General features: G+C 41.0%; 1 protein-coding gene across 2 annotated transcripts in view; it reads right to left on the bottom strand.

The window, feature by feature from the left end:
- LOC122557901 (voltage-gated potassium channel KCNC1) overlaps positions 1–22,722 on the bottom strand; it is a 159,900-nt gene that overhangs the window by 14,180 nt on the left and 122,998 nt on the right. Inside the window, exon 4 of one of the 2 annotated variants that reach the window (XM_087996669.1) lies at positions 17,882–18,399. The exons of the other annotated variant lie outside the window; for it this stretch is intronic. Coding sequence (XP_087852795.1) covers positions 18,389–18,399 — 11 coding nt within the window. The 3' untranslated portion in view covers positions 17,882–18,388. Of the gene's footprint in view, positions 1–17,881; positions 18,400–22,722 lie in introns of those variants that run through there. 2 annotated transcript variants of the gene reach the window in all.

Below are 22,722 nucleotides of genomic sequence, written 5' to 3'. Positions count from 1 at the left end.
TCCAGCTTCAATTTAGCATTACAGCTGCCAAGTACATAACTCTATATTCTTCATCATTATCAACAACTGACAGCATTGAGATTATGTTACTGCTCTAGCAATCCAGAGGTCTGCATTACTGCTCTAGGTTCAAATCCCAAACAGCAGATGGAGAATTTAAATTCAGTTAATGAAATAAACGTGCAGTAAAAAAACAGCTATTAGTAGCAATGACCATACAAGTAGTGGGTTGTCATTCAAACCAGATGGATCCCCTTTAGGGAAAGCAATCTAGTGTCCTTATACAACCTTGCATGAATATGATTTCAGATCACAATGATAGAAAATAAAACATAGAAATGTCAAACAGGTGCAAGAGTCTGTACATCTCACTTTCAAACAGCTCAACAAAATAAAGAATAGGTTCAAGCGATGATTGCTTAAAATGAGATAAGTCCATAGTACTACAAGGTTAGTTGAGCAGAGAGAGAGGAAGGAAGCAGGAAAAGCAATAGTGATAAGGAACTCAATGGTTATGGGAGCAGAGAAATGTTTCTGCAACCGCATCTGTGACTCCAGGATTGTATGCTGTCTCTCTGAAGCCAAGATCAGGAATGTCACTGAATCCTTGCAGAATGTTCTGAGGGAAGTGGGAACAATGAGACGTCATGGTCCATGTTGCTATCAATGACAGATAAAATGAAAGTCATGATCCCGTAGGTAGATTTTAGGGGGCCAGGACCTCAAAAGTAGTAATCTCACGATTACTCCTTGTGCTATACGCCAGTGAGTACACAAACAGAGGATGGAGCAGTTGAATGTATGTTTTCAGAGATGGTTTCAGAGGGAGGGGTTTAGATTTCTTAGGCATTTAGACTGGTTTTAGGGGGAAGTAGCTAATACAAACTATAGCAGTTACCCCTTTGTAATGGTTGAGATTGTTAATGACCAGTCATCTCTCCCCACTGACATGGTTACTGGAGCGCTCAGAGTATGTCACAGGACCAACTGTCTTCAACTGCTTCACCAATGAACTTGTCTCCAACATATGGTCAAAAGTGGGGATGTCCATAGATGTTCAGCACAATTTGCAACTCCTCAGATAACAAAACAGTTTCTTGCCAAATATTTCCAAATATTCCTTTCCAACTAACCACATAAATGGGCTACAACAGCAGGTATTCTTCAGTAAGTAATCCACTTCCTAACTCTCCAAAGCTTGTCTGCCATCTACAAGTTATAAATCTAGAGTTTAAATGGAATACTTGCCGGTTGCCTGAATGAATACACCTCCAATGACACTCAACATCATTCAAGAGAAAGCGTTGCACTTGATTGGCATCCCATCCACCATCTTGGCCATTCACACTCTACCAGTGCATAGTGGCAGCAGTGTGCACCAACTACAGGATACAAGCTTCCTCTGCCATCAATTCCCAGCCCTGAAACCACTGGCATTTAGAAGGACAATGGCAGCAGATGTATGGGAATACTGCCACCTGCACATTCCCCTCCAAGTCACTCGCCATCTGGACTTGGAGATATATCATTGTTCCAGTATTGTTGCTTGGTCAAAACCTTAGATCTTCCTTCCCATCAGCAACATGCTGTACTTCCAAGACTGAGTCCACAGTGATTACAGAAAGTGCCCATATCACTATTTTCTCAAGGTGAATTAGAGATGTGCAATAAATACTGGGCATCCACATCCATTAACTAGTTATCAATGAACAATATCCCTTGTGAACAAACTCCAGGTACAATTACTTTCTGTCTACAGGCATTCAACCAATAGACAATGCCCAACAGTAAATATTCATTAATTCCACATGATCTTGTCTTGCAGAGAGCTTTCTGAAGGTACAAGTAGATTGTCTTCTGGGTTGTATAGCTTTCCCTAACTAAATGATTGTTCCATGGCATCTCTAATTATTCAATTGAGCTCTTACTGAAGCCTAGCTAATGGACCTAGAATAACCAAGTCAGCTTTTTCACACTTCTTACAAATTGCTACGATACTGGCATAACATTTCAGTCTGAGTGAACATTTCAAGACTCCAATCAGCCATTCAGAATATAGACAAGAGATTCACATACCATCTGTCTCATTTATTTGAAGACCTAGTAGTGGATATCATTTGTGCTATCCACCCAAATTATTTTAGGCTCCTTATTTTATCTTATTGTATTTTAATATTACCAATTTTAACAGCACCACTTGAACAGCATCTTCACAAGTAAAAACTGAAACAAAGTACTCATTTTGCATCTCTACCATATGTTGAGTTCTTTCTAGTCTTTCTTGAGCATCTGCCAGTTAGCTTAATTGGCTGGGTGGCTGGTTTGCGATGCTGGCTGATTTCAACAGTATCTGTTCAATTTCAACACTGGGCTGAGGTTACCATGAAAGTACTGCCTTCTCAACCTTGCTCCTCACCTGAGAAGTGGTAACCCTCAGGTTAAACTCACCACTAGCTATCTCTCTCTGTAATGAGAGAAGGGGACTATGGCAACTTAAATTTTACTTTTAAAATGGTCCAGTACAGTAGTCTTTGACCTCAGACTTTTAATGGAGTTGAAAAAGCTTTTCCATTACTACCGTAGCTATCCATGATCATCTTTTAGCTGATCTACTAGCGCTCCTAGTTGGCTTTAACATTTCACGTTCACAGTTATATCACTATTATGGACTTATAGATTATAATTTTTTTTGCTTAAAACTTACTTGGCATTGTACATGAGCAATCAGATGAGTTAGATTCTTATTACTGGACATCCTACTGCATATTCTTGTTTTGTTTCTAGGGACATACATGGTTTCTAATCAATGCATTCAACTTGTCTAAATCCCCAAAGCCTCTTTAAATCCTCCTCACATGCACACTTCCATGTGTCATCAGCAAATTGGAAATATTTCATTTTATTCCCTCTTCCAAATTGTTGATGTATATCGCTGATATACATCATCACTGCTTTCCACTTTTAAAACCTCTTTATTCCTTTCTGTTCCTGTCTGTTAACAAATTCTCAAACCATGTCAGTATATTACCACCAATGCCATGTGATTTGATTTTATACACTGACTCTTACATGGGACTTTATCAAAAGCTTGCTGAAAGTCTAACTGCACCACATCCACGGATACTCCCTTATCTCATCAACTAGTTACATACTCAAAAAAACTCTAATAGGTTTGTCAAATACAATTTCCATTCCATAAATCCATTTAACTTTGTGTAACATCACTGGTATTTTTAAATGACCTGTTATCATTTCCTTTATAACAAACTCCAATATTTTCCTTACCCTGTATGGATTAACCAATCCATAATTCCCAAGTGTCTCTCTCTCCTTTTTTAAACAGTGTAGTTACATTTGCCACCTTCCAATATGCCAGGACTGTTCCAGAATCTACAGAATTTTGGACAATGGCAACTAACTTCCACTATTTCCATGACTACTTTCTTTATTCCCTGGGAAATAGATTTTCAAACCCAAGGAATTTATCAGCTTTCTGTCCCATTAATTATACCAGCACTTTACTTTTATTAGTACAAATATTCTTCAACTCCTCCTTCCTAAAAGACCCAGCACTTTTGGGAATTTTTTTGTCTTCCTCTGTGTGGACAGAATGGAAGTAGTTGCTTAATTGCACAGCCATTTAGTTGTTCTTCATTATTAGTTCTCTCATTTCAGACTGGAAGGAGTCTACATTTGTTTTCACTAACCCTTATCTTTTGACATACTTATAGAAGCTCTTGCAGCCCACTGTTAAGTTTCTTAGAAGTTTACTCATGTACTCAATTTTTTTTTCCTTCTTAATCAACTTCTTAGTCCTCTTTTGATAAATTATAAGTGGCTCTAAGAACAAAGACCTGCTTTTTTTTGTAGGAACTATATATGATATATCTTTGGGTCTAATTCTATAGTTAATTTCTTTTCTTAAGTATGCCTGGGACACTTTTTCCTGCTCTTGCATCCATAAGGTATGTATGACTGCTCCAATGCATTCATAAGTATTAACCATTGCCTAACCACTCTCATGTCTTTTAATGAAGTTACCCAATCTATCTTCATAAGTGTGGATCCATTTGTATGGATAAATCCATACAAATTGAATAATGTTTTTTGGAAAGCTTTTCATTGCAAAGCCTAGCAGGTTTACTTGCCTAATCTTATGGCCAGCTAAATTGCAATTTTGTACATGGTCCTTAATGACAGCCTGTCTGCTACCAGCCTCTCCCCAATGGTTAAACAAAGCAGTAGTATAAGCATCACTTCTAATGAGTTTTGTTAACTTCATTTTAAAAAGTGCCGCAATTCTTTCCACAATTTTGGCCTTAAAACAGTCTTTTTCCCATTTAAATCCACAATCAAGAAAGCAAAGAATTAAAAAGATACAGAGTTTTTAAATTTTTAGTCCATGTTTGTCCTTTTCAATTACTATGTTATATTTGTGGAGTATTTATGATATGAGTTGTAGACTTTTCTCCTCTCACTGCCACTCCCCATTTTATTTCTTATCATTTTTCCATCACTCTCCTTGACTTCACCCCTCTGTCCTCTCTTATCTCTCTACTTTACTTTCAATGTCTCTCTTTTATCCATCCTTTCATGCCTTTATGCTCTATCTGTCCTATTCTTTCAACTCTTTTAACATGGCCCTCTCTCCCCATTTGACTCTAATCTCCAGTCTGATTTCCACAAGCAGGGCTGTTGTGAAAATGAGGTTATGAAATGGCAGGTCATTTCCTTTTCCTGACAATTCTTCCTTACTCTTGCCAAACATTGTTGCTTCAGTGAGTAAATATAGTAATGAGAGTCAGGCCACCTTCCTGGAACTACAGCAGGAAATGTGAGGAAAACCTCCCATTTTTAATCTATACCGTTATTAAAATGTCTTTAAACTTCTTTGGTTTAGCTCAATGCTGCCAATAGATTGTTTTCTATATCATATCAAAAGATAAGGGCCGGGTGATAAATCAAGAAGTAGATTGTATATGGGAGGGAAATTAAGAGAGGCAAGACTGAGATAGAGAAGTATAGACAGTGAGAAAAGACAGCAAAACAAAAGGGAATGAATGAATATTTGTGACCCTTCCTGAGTGAACATTGCTTAGAATCAGGGAACCCTGATGAAATGAACAACCTGTTTATGACTCAAAATGACAAAACATGCATAAGATCTCCCTTTGAAAATGGTGTCAGCCTCAGCAAGCATCAGGATTCAATTGTCCATTGGAAACTTGATTTTCAATGCATGTTTGCACTCCTGCCCAGCCCCTCCTGCAATTGAAAGTTCAGCTAAAGGTCTACTTAAGAGCCATAACAATCAGCCCAGAGCAGAAGAGACTTTGGCTCCTACTTCTTTTTTCTCCCACTTTTTTTTCTCCCTCAAAGTATATGTTTATTATAATTGGGGTACATAGCTCCTCATTTTCGGTAGCCGACCTCTACTATGCCCAACCTTCCATTTTTCATGTCTGTGTTTAGAGTGTTTTTGCAGGTCATTGAACCATTGGGGATCATCACAACTAAGCTTTATTCTTTCCTCGCTTATTGTCCACTTTCCATCAGGGGTAATTGGATACTGGGCAGGGGATATACCCTGGATGATTGTCTCTCTTGTTGTGACAAAGAGACAGTCAGCCAAATCAAATCAGCCTCCCTGTATTCACAACACAATAAAACAACAATACTCAGTGGCTCTCAAAAGTAAACCCGATCCTCTTTCATTTAGCCCCATTCTCTCATCAAGACAGACAAACAGATGTTGTTAACAGATAAATTGAATGTAAAATATAATTGAGATGTAACTGGCTAGCTCACATTAGCAGTCTCCATGTGGCACATGGGATTGTATCTTGCTTGATTTCTGATGACACTGATGCATGCAAATATCTTCCCATAGTATCTGAGGAATATTGATTTATTTCTTATAATCAATTCTAATCTCTAAACTTTCAATAACTTGATAATGAGAAAACAGCCAGTGAGCAATCCAACTTCCATCCTGTAGCTTTCACAGCCTTAATCTACAATTCATTTTCAGGCCTGGTCTCATAAATAAATAAGTTTGTTTCTTTCTTTTTTTTAACAAACTGCTATTCAAAGTCCAAACGTCATCTTCAGCTTTCAGCTCACAGTATAGAGTCACAGTTCCAAATGGAAAATGATTTTTAATAAAATGAAACATCAATGCTGATTCTAACATCCTCCTTCAACAAGGACTGCTGGGACTACTCACACTGACTAAGGGAGTTAACTGACAGCAAGTACTCAAGTATCAAAGCTGGTATCTCTCTAGGCTTTATCAAGTATTTTGTCAGCACAGCCCTCTCCACAAGACAATTACAGTATTTGATCTGAGCAAATTAAACATTTCCTCATTCAGTTTTCGCACTTTCAGAAGATTATAAGAAATGTTGATACCATACTATGATCTGATGAGCTGTTCTCAATATGAGCACAGTTGAACTTGGGCTTTAAGTCCATCTGGTTCCCCATATCCCTTCATTCCCTGACAGACCTGACTATATCAGCCTTAAATATATTCAATTATGGGGCATCCACAAAACCACATGTTAGAGAATTCAAAAGATGCACAGCTTTGAATGAAATTTCTCTTTACCTCAGCTTTAGATTAGCTTAGATTACTTACAGTGTGGAAACAGGCCCTTCAGCCCAACAAGTCCACACTGACCCGCCGAAGCGCAACCCACCCAGACCCATTCCCCTACATTTACCCCTTCACCTAACACTAGGGGCAATTTTAGCATGGCCAATTCACCTAACCTGCACATTTTTGGATTGTGGGAGGAAACCGGAGTACCCGGAGGAAACCCCCGCAGACACGGGGAGAATGTGCAAACTTCTCACAGACAGTCGCCTGAGGCGGGAATTGAACCCGGGTCTCTGGCACTGTGAGGCAGCAGTGCCACCATGCTGCCCACGGTACAATTGACCCCTTATCCTGAAACTGTGCCCCCCTGCTCTAGATTGCCCAGCAAGGGAAACAACCTTACAGTAACTATTCCATCATGATTTTAAACCAATGAGTTTCCAATGAGATCACCTCGCATTCTCTAAATTTGAGAGAGTATCGTATCACACGCAATATTTTAAATGTGGTCTCAGCAAAGCCCCATATAAAAACAACTCTAATCCCATTACAATAAAAGCTAACGTGCTGTTTGTTTTCCTAAATGGTTGCTGTACCTACGTGCTAACTTTCTTTGTTTCTTGTAGAAGTACACCTAACTCTCTCTGAAAATCAACATTTACAACTTTTACACTATTAAAACAATGTTCTGCTTTTCTCTCCTTACACTTAAAAGAACCTCACACTTATCTCACTTTATTCACCTGCCAGCTTGGTTGTCACTCAGTTAATATAATAATAATGATATAGCATAGGAACAGGTCTATCAGTCCACCAAGCCTGTGCTGATTCCTAGTCCTTATTTAGAGCCATACCTATTTTCTATCCCTCTGTTCGCCTTCAGAACATGTCGATCAAGTTACGTGTCAAACATGCATGCTTCCACCACTTCCAATGGCAGTGCGTTCCAGGCATCCACCACCCTCTGTGTGAAAGGTTTTCCCCACACTTCTCCCCTCAAATTTCCCCCTCTCACCTTGAACCTGTTCCCTCTTGTAATTGACTTTTCCAACCCAGGAAAAAGACTCCGACTATTAAGATCATAGGGCATAGGAGTGGAAGTAAGACCGTTTGGCCTATTTATCTTATCTATATCTCTTATAATTTTGTAGATCTCTATCAGGTGACCCCTCTACCTCTCTCTTTCCAATGAAAACAATCCGAGTTTATCCAGTCTCTCCTTATAACTAAAACCCTCCAATCCAGGCAGTGTCTTGGTAAATCTTCAATGCACTCTCTTCAAAGCATCCATGTCCTTCTGGTAGTGTGGCAACCAGAACCACACTCAATATTTCAAATGTGACCTAACTAAATTTTTGTCCAGCTGTAACATGACTTGCCAACTTTTATATTCAGATGCCCCGGCCAATGAAAGCAAGTGTGCTGTATGCCTTCTTGACCACCTTATCCACTTTGTCATAGATTCACAATGGCAAATGTCAGTGCTCCTCAGGGTTCTGCCATTTATTGTATAATTTGCACCTGAATTTAATCTTCCAGAATGTATCACCTCTCATTTGTCTAGTTAAAACTCAGCCTGCCATTTCTCTGCCAAACTCTGCAATCTAGCTATATCCTGTTGTACCCTTTGACAACCCTCACTATCTGCAACTCTGCCAATTTTTGTGTCATCCACAAACTAATCAGACTACCTACATTTTCCTCCAGATCATTTATATATATTACAAACAACAGAAGTCCCAGCATTAATCCCTGCGGAACACTACTAATTACTGTTCTCCATTCCAAAAAGCAACCTTTCACTGCTACTCTCTATCTTGTCTGACCAAGCCAGTTTTGTATCCATCTAACTAGCCCACCCTGATCCCACGACACTCTACCTTTTGTACCAGCCTGCCATGAAGTATCTTATTACATGCCTTAGTAAAAAATCCATGTAGACAACATCCATTGCCCTTCCCTCATCAAGCTTTCTTGTCACCTCCTCAAAAAAAGCTCATTCAAGTTGATGAGACGTGACTTTCTCTGCACAAACCCATGCTGCCTATCACTAACAAGTCCACTTACTTCCAACTGTCAATAAATCCTGTTTCTCAGTATCTTCTCCAATTGCTTCCCCATCACTGATGCTAGGCTTACCTAATACTCTGTTTCCCTTCTTAAACAAAGGAATAACATTGGCCATTCTCCAGTCCCCTGGAACCTTGCCTGAGGCCAAAGAGAATTCAAAGATAACTATTAAACATGTGTATACAGGGGAATCTCGATTATCTGAACGTGATGGGCGGGCACTATTTCATTCGGATAATCAATTATTTGGTTAATCTATTAAATGCATTTCCTCTGGGGCTCGGAGTTTTTAAAATCTGCTCCCCGTTCAGGAGATGAGGCAACAGCACAGAATGCGTGAGGCCCCGCCCCCTAACCCTGCGCAACACTGCCCCCACCCCCAACCCTGTTCAACACTGCCCCTGCTCCCAACACCGTCCAACACTGCCCCCGCCCCCAACCCTATCCAACACTGCCCCCGTTCCCAACACCGTCCAACACCGCCCCACCACCCCCCACAGTGCCCCCTGCCCCCAACACCGCTCCACATGTCCCCCGCCCCGCAACCCCAACACTGACCCCCATCCCCAACACCGTCCAACACTGCCCCCACTCCCAATACCGTCCAACACTGCCCCCGATCCCAACACCGCCCCACCGCTCACCAGAGTGCCCCCTGCCCCCAACACCGCCCCACATGCCCCCCCGCCTCGCAACCCCAACACTGACCCCCGTCCCCAACACCTTCCCCCACCCCCCCAAGCCTGTCAAACACCGATTTCCCCCGCCCCTGTTCAACACTGCCCCCCCCGCCCCCTGCCACTCAACCCCATCTACACTTGCCCCCTCTCCGGAGCAGCTGGACTGTACACCAACAAGTCTGCTGCAGTTGCCTTTATTGGGTAAGTCTCCAAATAGCACACACACACAAGCAGCCACAGCAACACACACAACCTTTTACTGCAACGTTTTGACAGGTTCCATCTTTGCCCTGTACAGGACAATGTTGGAGAGAATATATGGGGAAGGGGGTGTGGTTTAGGGTACACCACTCTGCAGAACTCCAGGGAAAGTGTGGGGAGAGAGAGAGGGTGGGCAGTCATTTGGAGATGGTGCCTGTTTAATCACTGTAAACAAAAGACACGAGCACTGTTGGAAACACGTCTTTGATGTAATGTTTCCATCGGGACCTGGAGATCTCCTTCAGATAATCCGATTTTTGGATAATTGGTATTCCGATAATCGAGGTTCCCCTGTAGTCTCTTTGCAGTGTCTTGATGTCCCCCTCACTGCGGCATTTGCACCTAGCTTTGTATCACCAACAAGCTTGGATACATTACTCCTGGCCTTTGTTTTTATGTAAGTCACTAATGCAGAATGTAAATAACTGAGGCCCCAGTACTGATCCTTGCAGTATTCCACTTGTCAAAAACTGCCAACTTGACGGTGTACCATTAATCCCAACTCTCTGCTTCCTGTCTATTACCTAATCATCTATCCATTCTAATATGTAATCATCAATTTCATGAGTCCCTATATGCATCAACTGTTTTATATAAAACCTGATTGAATGCTTTTTTAGAAATCCCTACTGTACCAGACTATTGGTTCCCCTTTATCTACCCTACCAGTAACATCCACAAAACGCTCCAATAAATTTGTAAAACAAGATTTCTATTTCAATTCATGCTGAATTTGTAACGTCTAGGTGAGGAGGAGTGGATTAGCTTCTTCTTTTCTACCTTCTCAGTGGGCTGTGGCAAAGACTTCATGTAGCTATACCTCACTCCCATTTAAATGCACTGAACGAGTTCACTAAAACCCCGACATGAAGCCAATTCCAAGGTTCTCTTGTGTGAAATTCAGGGCAATTTTATTAAAAAGTGAAATACTGCAATGGCTGGAAATCTGAAATAAAAACAGAAAATGCTGGAGAAGCTCTGCAGGTCTGACAGCATCTGTGGAGAGAGTCATAAAGTTGTACAGCATGGAAACAGACCCTTTGGTCCAGCTCATCCATGCCGACCAGATATCCTAAATTAATCTAGCCCCATTTGCCAGCATTTGGCCCATATCTCTTTAACCCCTTCCTATTCATGTACCCATCCACAAACCTTTAAAATTATATAATTTCCCACCTCCATCATTTCCTCTGAAAGTTCATTCCATACATGCAGCACCCTCTGTGTGAAACTGTTGCCTTTTAGTTCTCTTTTAAATCTTTCCCCTTCCACCTTAAACCTATGCTGTCTAGTTTTGGACTCCCCAACCCTGGGAAAAAGACTTTGGCTATTTACCCTATCCATGCCCCTCATGATTTTATAAACCTCTATAAGGTCACCTCTCAGCATCTGATATTCCAAAGAAAACAGCTCCAGCCCATTCAGTATCTCCCTACAGCTCAAACACTCCAACCCTGGCAACATCCTTGTAAATCTTTTCTGAACCCTTTCAAGTTTAACAACATCTTTCAAAAAACAGAATTAATGTTTTAAGTCCAATATGACTTTTCTGAAGAAGTTATACAGTATAGGATTTGAAATCTTAACTTTGTTTTCTTTTCCATAGATGCTGCCAGACCCATTGAATTTCTCCAGCAATTTTCTGTTTTTATTAGGGCAATTTCATTGCTTGCTGAGAATATTAATAAAGATATGAATGTGACATCAAATACATGTACACCAACATAAGTACAAGTTAAGAGGGGATAGTGTCCAGTATAAAAAGGTCGGCAAAGAATAAGTAATTTAAAGTCATTAGGTTGTTACTGGAGTTGTTAGATTTTATCTGAGATCATGATGGATTAGTGATGTCCCAAGTCAATGGCAACCATGAATATTGCAGGTATATTTATGTGCTTAGTATTTGGATGTTCCTCTAATTCATTTTGTCACAGGATTTGTTCTTCCTGAGTAAACACTTAGTGAGAGAGACCTCTCTCCAATTCCAGTGACAAATCTAGTTCCTTAGCCTTACCAAAGCAGCTGATTAACTATGTCATGCATTTATGTATTCCTGACTTTGGGTTTGTTGTCTCCAACCTGGATAATTGCAAGTGATGTTCTTTTATCTTCAAAATATGAACTTTTCATAAAGATGTAAAACAAACAAAAGATGTACGTTTCTTCAACAACACGCAAATGAAAACAGAAATTGCTGGTAAAGCTCAGCATATCTGGCAGCAGCTATGGAGAGTAAATCAGTTAACGTTTAGGGTGGAGTGACCCTTCCTCAGAACTGATGGTAGCTAGAAAAATGTCAGTTTTTTTGGAGAAGGTTGGGTGGGGGATGGGGTCAAGGAGTAAACAATAGGTGGGAATAGAGCCCAGAGAGAAGAACAGTTGGACAGACAATGGAATGGATAACGATCCGACTAGGAAGGTGAATGACTATTAATGGGTTAGTGGCTAACAAAGGGTAGTGTGTAATAGCAGACTATGTGATAACAAGGCCTGGTGTGGGGGGGTTGGGGTTAGGACAAGGGAGAGCTCAAGCTGTAAAGTTATTGAACTCAAGATTGAGTTCAAAGGGGTCCCCAACTGGAAAATGAGGTGCTGTTCTTTCAACTTGCCCCAAGCTTCACTGGAGCACTGCAGCAAGCCTGAGATAGAGATATTGGCCAGGAAACAGGGTGGTGTGTTGAAGTGGCAGGCAAATGGAAGCTTAGGGTCTTTTTCTGAGACAGAATATAGGTGTTCTGTGAAGCAGTCATCCAGTCTATGTTTCATTTGACCAATGTAGAGGAGACCACATTGTGAGGAGCAAATGCAATAGACTAGGTTCTTCAAGTTTCTTTAAGTTTCTTCAAGCCTGACTGGTTTCAGTCTCTTTAACTAGAGATGCTAATCTTAAACCAGATTGGGTTCTTGTTAGTTGCTGGTTTCACAAAGCTTGGCTCAACCTGTAATTACTGCAGTCTTTTTAAAGTCAGTGCTTTACTCTTTTTGAAACCATTTAATTCCACATGGTCCCAATCAGATGGCTGGGAAGTCGAAAATCAATAATTTATCACTATATTACAACTTGTTCCAAACTGACTAAACAGTACTTATTTTGTATTCAGACTTCCCGAATGATATACTCCAGCACTTTAGCAAAGACTGATGCCAGGTTAACTGGCTTGTCTATCACTATTTTCTAATGGCCTTCTTTCTTGAATAGCGATGTTAAGTTGCAAACTTCCAATCTGCTGGGACTGTTCCAAACTCTAGCACATTTTGGAAAGTGATTGCCATCACATCCATAATTTCTGCAACTATCTCTTTTAGATTGAGGGCATAAGCTCCTGAGGATTTGTCAGATTTTAATTACTTGAGTTTCACCAGTACTTTTTCGCTGCTGATATTATTTTAATTTCCTCAATATTTTTAGCCTCCACGTTTATATTCTGTTTCTAGTATGTAACTTGCGTCCTCTACTATGAAAATAGACACAATCTAATCAAACACAATCCTCAAACTTACTATTATTTATTGCAACATGATAAGCTTATCTTTTAATCCCATATCATTCATCACCTCCTTAGTGAGCCACAGATTGGTCTTACTTGCTGGGTTATGTTAGAAATAAAATGTATTTTTTTTAATCCTTTTGAATCCCACTGTTCATGTACCACCATAACTTTTGGTTTATTTATCCAATTCAACCTTATCCAGCTCTTTCCTCTTGCCTAGGTAATTGACGTTGCTTAAATATAAGATGCTTTTTGTTTTTTTATTGGAATACAGAAAGTTCTTGTATAAAGCATGTTATAGCAATTTGGCTATAACATCACTGAAGAATTAGGGAACGGGATTTTCGAGAATGCTTACCTCTGTTTGCAATAGTGCGATCCCAGTGACGATTGTTTTGCACGCTTTGTTGTGCATGTGCACCGATGTCAACTGCCGTCAGAGCATGTGAGAGGTACAGTACTAAATATTGAGCAGCTTCATCTCCAAAATTAAACTAATGAATGTTCATTGCTTTCCCCCTGAGGCAAGGATATTCCAATACAATTGTGTAAGCACTGTATAATTCCTGCAGGACTGCATTGCTCTTATACATACCATTTGCCTTTCTAATTTGTTCTTGGACCTGCATTTCACACAATCTAAACCAAGAAACAATCAGAAGGCAATCAACCACAGCCATCCATTTCTGCAACCCCAACGGCACTTGAAGGTGGTGATGATCATCATCATCTGTCCCTGCATTAACAATATTTTTTCGCTGTAATGTATTAAGTTTACTTTTGTTTCGTTAACAATTTAAACCTTCATTCAAGCTGTGCTATACTTTGTGTTAGGCTTTTGGGTGAATTTTGAGTGATCATGAGTGTTATTTTTTGTTGGTCTGCCCATAACCCTACTTTTCCCATAGGCCCCATTATTTCGAAAAAGCAATTTTCTGTTAAGTGAAGTTTCACTGGAATGCAGCTATGGCATTATAGGAGAATTACCTGTATGTCATTTTCAAATTTAATGTGAAATTCAGTTGCATTATGGTCACTACTTACCAATGGATCTTTTATTTTGGCTTAAAAGTTAAAAAAAATCACTGCTCACTACATAATACTGGGTTTGATTTGATTTGATTTGATTTATTGTTGTCACATGTACCGAAATAATGTAAAGTGTTGTTTTGTGTGCTCTATAGACAGATCATACCATACAAAGTGGTGGCACAGTGGTACCACACAGCGCCAGAGACCCGGGTTCAATTCCCGCCTCAGGCAACTGTCTGTGTGGAGTTTGCACATCCTCCCCATGTCTGCGTGGGTTTCCTCCGGGTGCGCCAGTTTCGTCCCACAGTCCAAAATTGTGCAGGTTAGGTGAATTGGCCATGCTAAATTGCCCATAGTGTTAGGTGAAGGGGTAAATGTAGGGGAATGTGTCTGGGTGGGTTGCTCTTCGGAGGATCAGTGTGGACTTGTTGGGTGAAGGGCCTGTTTCCACACTGTAAGTAATCTAATCTAATCTAAAGTGCATCAGGTGCAGGACAGAGTGCAGTATTACAGCCACAGAGAAGGTACAGGAGAGAGCGATGAGAATTAACACTTGAGAGGTCTGTTCAAAGGTCTGATAACAGCAAGGAAGAAGCTGCTGTTGAATCTGTTCATGCGTATATTCAAACTTCTTTAACTTCTGCCTGACAGGTGAGGGTGGGAAGAGAGTATAACTGGGATAGGAGGAATCTTTGATTATTAGATTAGATTACATTACATTACATTACAGTGTGGAAACAGGCCCTTCGGCCCAACAAGTCCACACCGACCCGCCGAAGCGCAACCCACCCATACCCCTACATTTATTCCTTACCTAACACTACGGGCAATTTAGCATGGCCAATTCACCTGACCTGCGCATCTTTGGACTGTGGGAGGCAACCGGAGCACCCGGAGGGGAGACACGGGGAGAACGTGCAAACTCCACACAGTAAGTCGCCTGAGGTGGGAATTATGTTGGTTGCTTTCCTGAGGCAGCAGAAAGTATTGATAGTCAGTTTGAAGTATTGAAAGTATTGAAGGCTGGTTTGTGTGGATTATGTTAGCTCGCCACAACTATTATATCACCTTTGTTATAAACTCCAGCAATGAATTATTTAATGCTCTGAGTAACAGAAATACTTATGGAGCCTATAAATTACTCCTACCAATGTTTTATAACCCTTGCTGTTCCTAATTTCAATCTATACTGAGTCTATTCCTGATTTTCCAAATATCTCTGACTTCTCTTTATGAGCAGAGTGCCAATTAGAATATAGAGTTAATGTTTCAAGTCCAGCAATTTTTGTTTTTGTTTCAGATTTTCAGCATCTGCAGTCCTTTATTTTATGTTATTACCCATTAGACTATTCCATTCTGCCTGCCTTTTCAAAGTATTATGTATCCTGGAATATTTAATTCGCAGCCTTCATCACCTTGTAGGCATGTCTCCAGCGATTAGATCTAAGCCATTTATCTCTATTTGTGCCATTAGTCTATCTATCTTATATTGGATGTTTTAGTCATTCACATAAAGTTACTTCAGTTTTAATTTTACTGCTTTCCCACATGGGCATTACTTTTTGGCGCACTATTACAGTTAAACTCTCTGTCCCTTCCTGTCCTGTCAACTTGTCTTTACACACAGTAGTATACTTTCCTAATGTCTCAACTTTTATCTTTAGATTTTTAAAATTTTCCCTTCACCCAAATCCTACTCTGTTTCTGTTCATTTAAAGCCATTTATCCTTGAATAGCAATTTTGCTGGTATAGTTTTATGTTTGTACGTTCTGTTCCTTCATGTCATAATCTAATTATCATTCCTCATATTGCTACCCTACACTCATGCCTTGTCTATTCTTAATTTTTCAAGTCTCCCCCCCACCACCACCACATTAACCCTTTCCCCTCCATTATTAAAGACTTCTCAATAGGCCTCCCTAATTATATGACCTGCATGGACGCTGTTCTCAGAGCGGTTCTATTGAAAAGTGTCCTAATGGTACAATTCCCTTTTCTCTGGTACTGATACCAGTGCCTCGTGAATCTAAACAGCAATTATTGAGTCACACATTTAACTTAGTGATCCTATTTACACTATACCAAGTTGTTCATGACTCAAGGAGTAAATTAGATATTATTACCATTTTGCTTTTATTACCATCTAAATCCTAGTTGCTCATATGTCCTTAGCAGAACGTCATTCTACCAATACCATTGCTAGCCACATGCACCAAGGCAATTGGATCTTCTCTCATTCTAAATTCCTTGTCAGGCCAAAGGATTTTACCTTTAACCTTTACCTTCCTTTACTTTTACACTGGGCAGCTAACACAGCCTTCAGTACAGATGTTCTCAGTTGCACAGAACAATATCTATATTCAAATATAATCTACCCTATTATAATCAGTTTCTTTTTCCCCCTAACTTGAATGATTCGTTGTACCACACTGCTGTAGTTAGTTTGCTCAGCCACCCTCCTCTCCCCGCTCTCCTACACAAAAGTTAGGAACATAGTGTTTTGTTGTTAAGTCTTGTGAAGAAGAGGTAGAGAGTCTGCAATGGAATATGGATAGGTTCAGTAAATGGACAAAGACTTGGTTGACAGGAGTATAATGTGGGAACATGTGACTTTGTCTGTTTTTGTAGGGAGTAGGGGAACTCAATACAGGAAGTCCCCAGGTTACGAAACAGTTCTGTTTTTTCCACACTGAATTTGTGTGTAAGTCAGACAGATATGGGTTAAGTAGTCCACCCATTTGTTAGGACAAATCACTGTATGCAACCTGGATTTTTAAAAATGAAAAGCCAGAGGTTGGCTTGTAAGAACGGGACATTTGTAAGTCGGGCATTCGTAACTCAGGGACTTCCTGTAAACTATTTAAACGGAAACAGATTTCACACCTCTGGGTTATCTGGATGCTTTTGCACATGATTTGCAAAATGTTCATATGCAGATACAGCAAGTTATGAGGAAGTCAAATGGAATGTTACATTCCAAGATACAAATTACAACGGAATGGAGTATAAAAGTTGGTAAGTTTTATTTCAGCTGTGTATGAATTTGGAGAGACCACATGTTGAGAGTGCTTTTTCCTATTTGAGGAAATAATAATTGCATCACAACTAGTGCAGCAAACGTTCACTAGATTCTTCCTGGAGTGAAGAATTTATCTTTTGGAGAAACGATTGGTCAATCTGGGTCTATACCCATTGGAATTTAGGAGAATAAAGTGATTTTATTGAAACAGATATGATCTTGAGAGGTTTTGGTAGGGTGGATATTAGGAGGATGTTTCCTTTTTGTGGGTGAAGTATAACTAGGGAACACAGTTTAAAATGAGGTCTCCCTCTCTCTCTCTCTCGCTCTCTCTCTTAAGATGAAGGTGAGGAGAAATCTTTTCCGTCAGAGAGTCATTAGCCATGGAGTTCTTTTCCTGGGAAAATAGTAGAGTTTGGGTCATTAAATTTATTCAAGACTGTGTAAGATTTTTTATAGAACATACGGAGTCCAGGTTAATAAGAACCAGGCAGGAAACTGGAGTTGAGATCGCAACCAGATTAACCACAATCTTAGTGAATGAAAGTGCAGGTTCAAAGGGCTGAATGGTCGCTTCCTGTTCCAAAGTGCCTTGTTCCCTCAGCTGTTAGAATGTCAAACACGTTGGACAACCGCTAATGCTGAGATACCACCATTGTTGTCTTTTGAGTAGCACAGTGGCTCAGTGGTTAGCATTTCTGCCTCAAAGGACCAGGGATCCAGGTTTGATTCCACCCTCAGGCAACTGTCTGTGTGGAGTTTGCACATTCTCCCCATGTCTATGTGGGTTTCCTCTGGGTTTTTCTCACAATCCAAAGTTCTGCAGGGTAGATGGATTGGCCATGCTGAATTGTCCTGTCTGTCCAGAGATGTGCAGACTAGGTGGATTATCCATGGTGAAATGCGGGGTTATATGGGATGGAATGTTCTTTGGTGGGGTGCTGAATGGCCTCTTTCCACACTGTAGAGGTTCTATGAATCTATGATTCTGGGCCTGCATACCTGGCTCACTGGCAGTCACACTTTCCAAACCCTAACATTGGACCAAACTGTAAGTATGAAACTGTTACTGGACTGCCTCCAGTAACAAAATGAACTTTCCTCTTCCCTAATGAATCACCATGTCCAAGGCTAATAATCCAGATCATCAAGTCCTGCCCAAAGGTCCTGAAGCTGCAGATTGAGGGCCTGGATTGGTAATGGAAGCAGAAACTGCTGATAATTCTCAGCAGGTCAGGCAGCATCTATGAAGGGAATAAGACAGTGAACAGTTTAGGTAAATGGCCTGTTTTCTGACCTTGCATTAATTCTGTGCACAACACTGTCAGTTCCACACTGTGCTCTACACTGCCAGCTTCAGCCCCTGCTCTGCACCCAGTGTTCCATATTATTCACTCCAACCAGTGACCCAATATAGTCAGTTCCACCCCTAATACTGTCAGCTCCACACGCACCCCCCCACCCCACCAAACACACACACACACACACACACACAGTCTGCTCCTCTCAGTACCCTACAATGTCAGCTCCAACATCCCCCACACTGTCAGCATCAGCCAGTACCCTATAATGTCAGCTCCACACCCCCATCCTACCAGCTCTACTCCCCACACTGTCAGCTCCAACCAATCCCCTACAATGTCAGCTCAATGCCCCCCCACACACACACTGTCAATTCCACCTCCAATACTGTCAGCTCCACCCCTACCCCACCCCACCCTGTCAGCTCCACCCAGTACCCTACAAGATCAGCTCCACCACTCCATACTATCAGCACCATCCAGTGCCCTACACTGTCAGCTCCATCCAGTGTCTGCACTGACATACAGTATTTGGTGACAGCTGCATGTCATCATTTCCACGTTTTGCCTTATATTCAGTCTCCAAGCTGTCTCCAAACTGACAGACCAAGTGACAGTCCTGAATTCTTAGCTCTGGTGCAGGATAATTTGTATTTATGTGCCATTTAAGTTTCATTAAGCAGCATAAATAATGATGGCGTGTGGCTCAATGGGGAGTAGTGAACTAGAAATGGCTGAAAGCAAGTTCACCATGGCAACACTACACTTTCCATCTCTGGAGACAGACTGCTCTCATGCTATGTTCATTTTCTGTTTGTGCTTGAAACTAGGTCACAGCACAGCTAATATTTAATAGAATTCATCTTTCACTTAAACTGCAATGGTGATGAAAGCAAGTATCTCAATTTGGACAGGTTATTTAAGCATAAAGCAGCATCTCAGGGAATAGCACGTTAGAACAAACATCCCTTCAAACACATCACATTGTACTGTGAGCTCTGGCTTTCTTCATGCTTAATTAATTAGAGAAATCTTTCAGATGTTTGTCTTACAGTTTTGTGGTTAAAAGAATTGAAAGTGTGACACAACAGACCAGCATACTCAACTCAATCACTAAATCTTTGATGTGTTTACTGGCCTCAGCTGGGTTAACAATTGGTTCAACAATCAGCCCCTAAGATGGGTTGTGAAAAAAAAATCAGTTTCTGATCTGCAGGCTGATGTCCTACTGGATAGTGGTACATCTGTATCCATTGAGTGAGGACTGGCTTGGGCTCAGCCACGTGGCAATTGTCTGCTAATGCTCCTATGCGACCAAGTAAATATGGCCGATTTCCTTCCCTAAAGGACATAACCGAAGCTAATGGCACTTTTTGACAATCTACGATAGTTTCACAGTCACCATTACTGAGTTAAACTTGCTATTCCACAAATTTTATTATTGAATTTAACTTCCACCAGTTCCCATGGTGAGATTTTAACTTATGTCCCCACGACAGCATTGTCACCCACAAAAGGTATGGTTGTTACATCTGATGGATATTCAAAATAAAGAGCTCTGTAAGTGCTTGAATTCTAGATTCCATGTGAAACTCTTACCCTGAAAAAAGGGCTCAATGCAATAACTAATTAGAACAAGAAAAGAAAACTGTTACCACTCATTTGAACAGCAGCTTTCAGGCCTGCAGCCTCTTCTCCAAGAACACCAAGGATAGCAGCTTCATGGAAACATATCAGCTTCTGAGTTGCCCTCCAAGCCACACACCATCCTGATATGGAAATGTATCACTGCTCCTCCACTGTCACTGCTTCAGAATCTGAAATCTCCCTTCCTAACAGTACTGTGGATGTATTCATTCAATATGGACTTTTAAAAATTAATTTGTGGGACATATGGGTTGCTGGCTGGGCATGCCTTTATTGCCTGCCCCTAGTTACCCTTGAGAAGGTGGTGGTGAGCTGCTGCAGCCCACCTGCTCTAGGTTAACCCACAGTGCCCTTAGGGAGGGAATTCCAGGATTTTAACACAGCAACACTTAATGAATATTGATATATTTCCAAGCCAGGATGGTGAGTGGCTTGGAGGGGAACTTGCAAGTGATGATGTTCCCATGTATCTGCTGCCTTTGTCCTTCTAGATGGAAGTGGTCATTGGTTGAAAGGTGCTGACTCAGGACCTTCGGTGAATTTCTGCAATGCATCTTGTAGATAGTGCACATGCTGCATTCTGAGTACCGGTGGTGGAGTGGATGCTCATGGATGTGGTGCCAATCAGTGGGCTGCATGTCCTGGATGGTGTCAAGCTTTTTGAATGTTGTTGGAGCTGCATCCATCCAGGCAAGTGGAGAGTATTCCATGACACTCCTGACTTGTGCCTTGTAGATGATGGACAGGCTTTGGAGAGTCAGGACATGCGTTAGTTGCCGCAGTATTCCTAGCCTCTGACCTGCACTTGCAGCCTTTCTGTTTATATGGCTAGTCCAGTTGAGTTTCTGGTCAAAAGTAACCCCAAGAATGTTGATAGTGGAGGATTCATAGATGGTAACAGCAATGAATGTCAAGTGGCAGTGGTTAGATTGTCTCTTACAGGCAATGGTCATCACCTTGCATTTGTGTTATATGAGTGTTACTTGCAACTTGTCAACCTAAGTGGCAATGACTTGTAACAATTCATGAAGACAGCTCACCACCATCTCCTCCTCAGGACAATTAGGAATGAGCAACCTTGGCCCAGCCAGTGTCACCCACAACCCATGAACAAATAAACTTTAGAAACGCAATCAGTACTACAACTTTCTATTTTACTTTCAGGAGACTGTGTTTTAATTTTTAAATGTTTCTGGGAGCTTAGATCCCTCCTATATTATCAGTTGCAATTGTCTCATATTTCAGAATTATTTTAATTTGTTGTATTTTATAACTGCCTGATTTTGTAAATAAATGTGATTAATTGTTTTATGCTGTTGTATCACAGTCTGTTTGAGATATCCAAAGTGATTGTGGAAGCATAACTTAATCCAATTAGCAGTATAGCAACTGGAATAAATGTTGATCGCTGGGACCATACTCTCTACAGGAATTGAAAATTAAAAGAGATAGATTTCAGATCTCAAACAATACAATCTGCTATGGAAACTGATGCCTGGCATATGAAAGAAAACATGGTGCAAAAGAACCCATAGCTATAATAGTGGGAGTAAGGTGAGTTCTGATATATTGCAGCAGAGGTAAGAGGTGACAGATGAAAATACTTAGCCATGTACTTGAATTGGAAAATGTGGGGTCACACAGAACATGTGCTGATGTTTAGACTTCCCACAAAGAAATGTCCTCTTTATGAAATTTCTACAGAAGGGGTGCCCTTCCTGGAGGGCATTGCCATCTGTTAATGAGAATTTGACACATAGATTGAGATGTAGATCACAAAGGCATCTGCTGCTGGTAATTTGGGTATAAGGACTGTCAGCAGGAACCCTGTATCATGTTGTTATTATATGTCATGAGTACAGAATGTCTGAAATAGTAAAATCTCTAGAACATTTCTCTGTGTGAGTTGTGTTAGGATGCTGGATTGGGTTTTAAATGATGGTTTGACTGTTGGCAGAAATTATATTGGTTCAATGAAGTCAGGGAATGAAGGAAGGAAACACATGCTCTGCACTGAAGTTGTGTTCAATAAAACTTTCACTTGCTCTGAGGGGAAAGACTTACTTAAAGTGAGAAACCCATGACTAATTGTCATTTTTATTGCATTTCATGGAGGGTTGGTCTCCAGTAAGAGGTTTTCACATCAGATCATCCCAAACTCGCCTCGTTAACTACCTATCACATCTCTATGTGGCCCCTCTCATCTAATGCTAACTGGATTCTACTGTAGCTAGAAGCTGTGGTCATTAACCAGATATGCCAAGTCAGGCTGTCATCCCTGGCACTGGTATCATATTTGAAGGGCTGTTGTACACCTAAGTGCTGGTATTCTGGAGCTACCCGGTTCATGACCTTTGCTCCAAGCATGGCACACAAGGGGACATTGGAGCCCTGCTTTGTGAACAGGGACCTGGGGAGGTGAGGTGTTGGAGGGTGGGGCGGCTGTGGGGGACAATGATCCAGAGTAGGGCCATTGTCTTCTCCAGGAACACCAGAAGATGCATCAACACCAGACACCCCGCCTGGACCAAGGACGCCACCTGGGTCAGTGCAGTTTCCACAGAATGGAGAAGCACACACTAGTGCCACAAGAAGGTCAGTGACCTTCTCCGCTCTGCC

This window comes from Chiloscyllium plagiosum, unplaced genomic scaffold (genome assembly GCF_037043375.1).
Source record: "Chiloscyllium plagiosum isolate Xiang-an unplaced genomic scaffold, Cpla_swu_hap1 HiC_scaffold_18, whole genome shotgun sequence".
Taxonomy (NCBI): domain Eukaryota; kingdom Metazoa; phylum Chordata; class Chondrichthyes; order Orectolobiformes; family Hemiscylliidae; genus Chiloscyllium; species Chiloscyllium plagiosum.
This window is presented reverse-complemented; position numbering and strand designations above follow the sequence as displayed.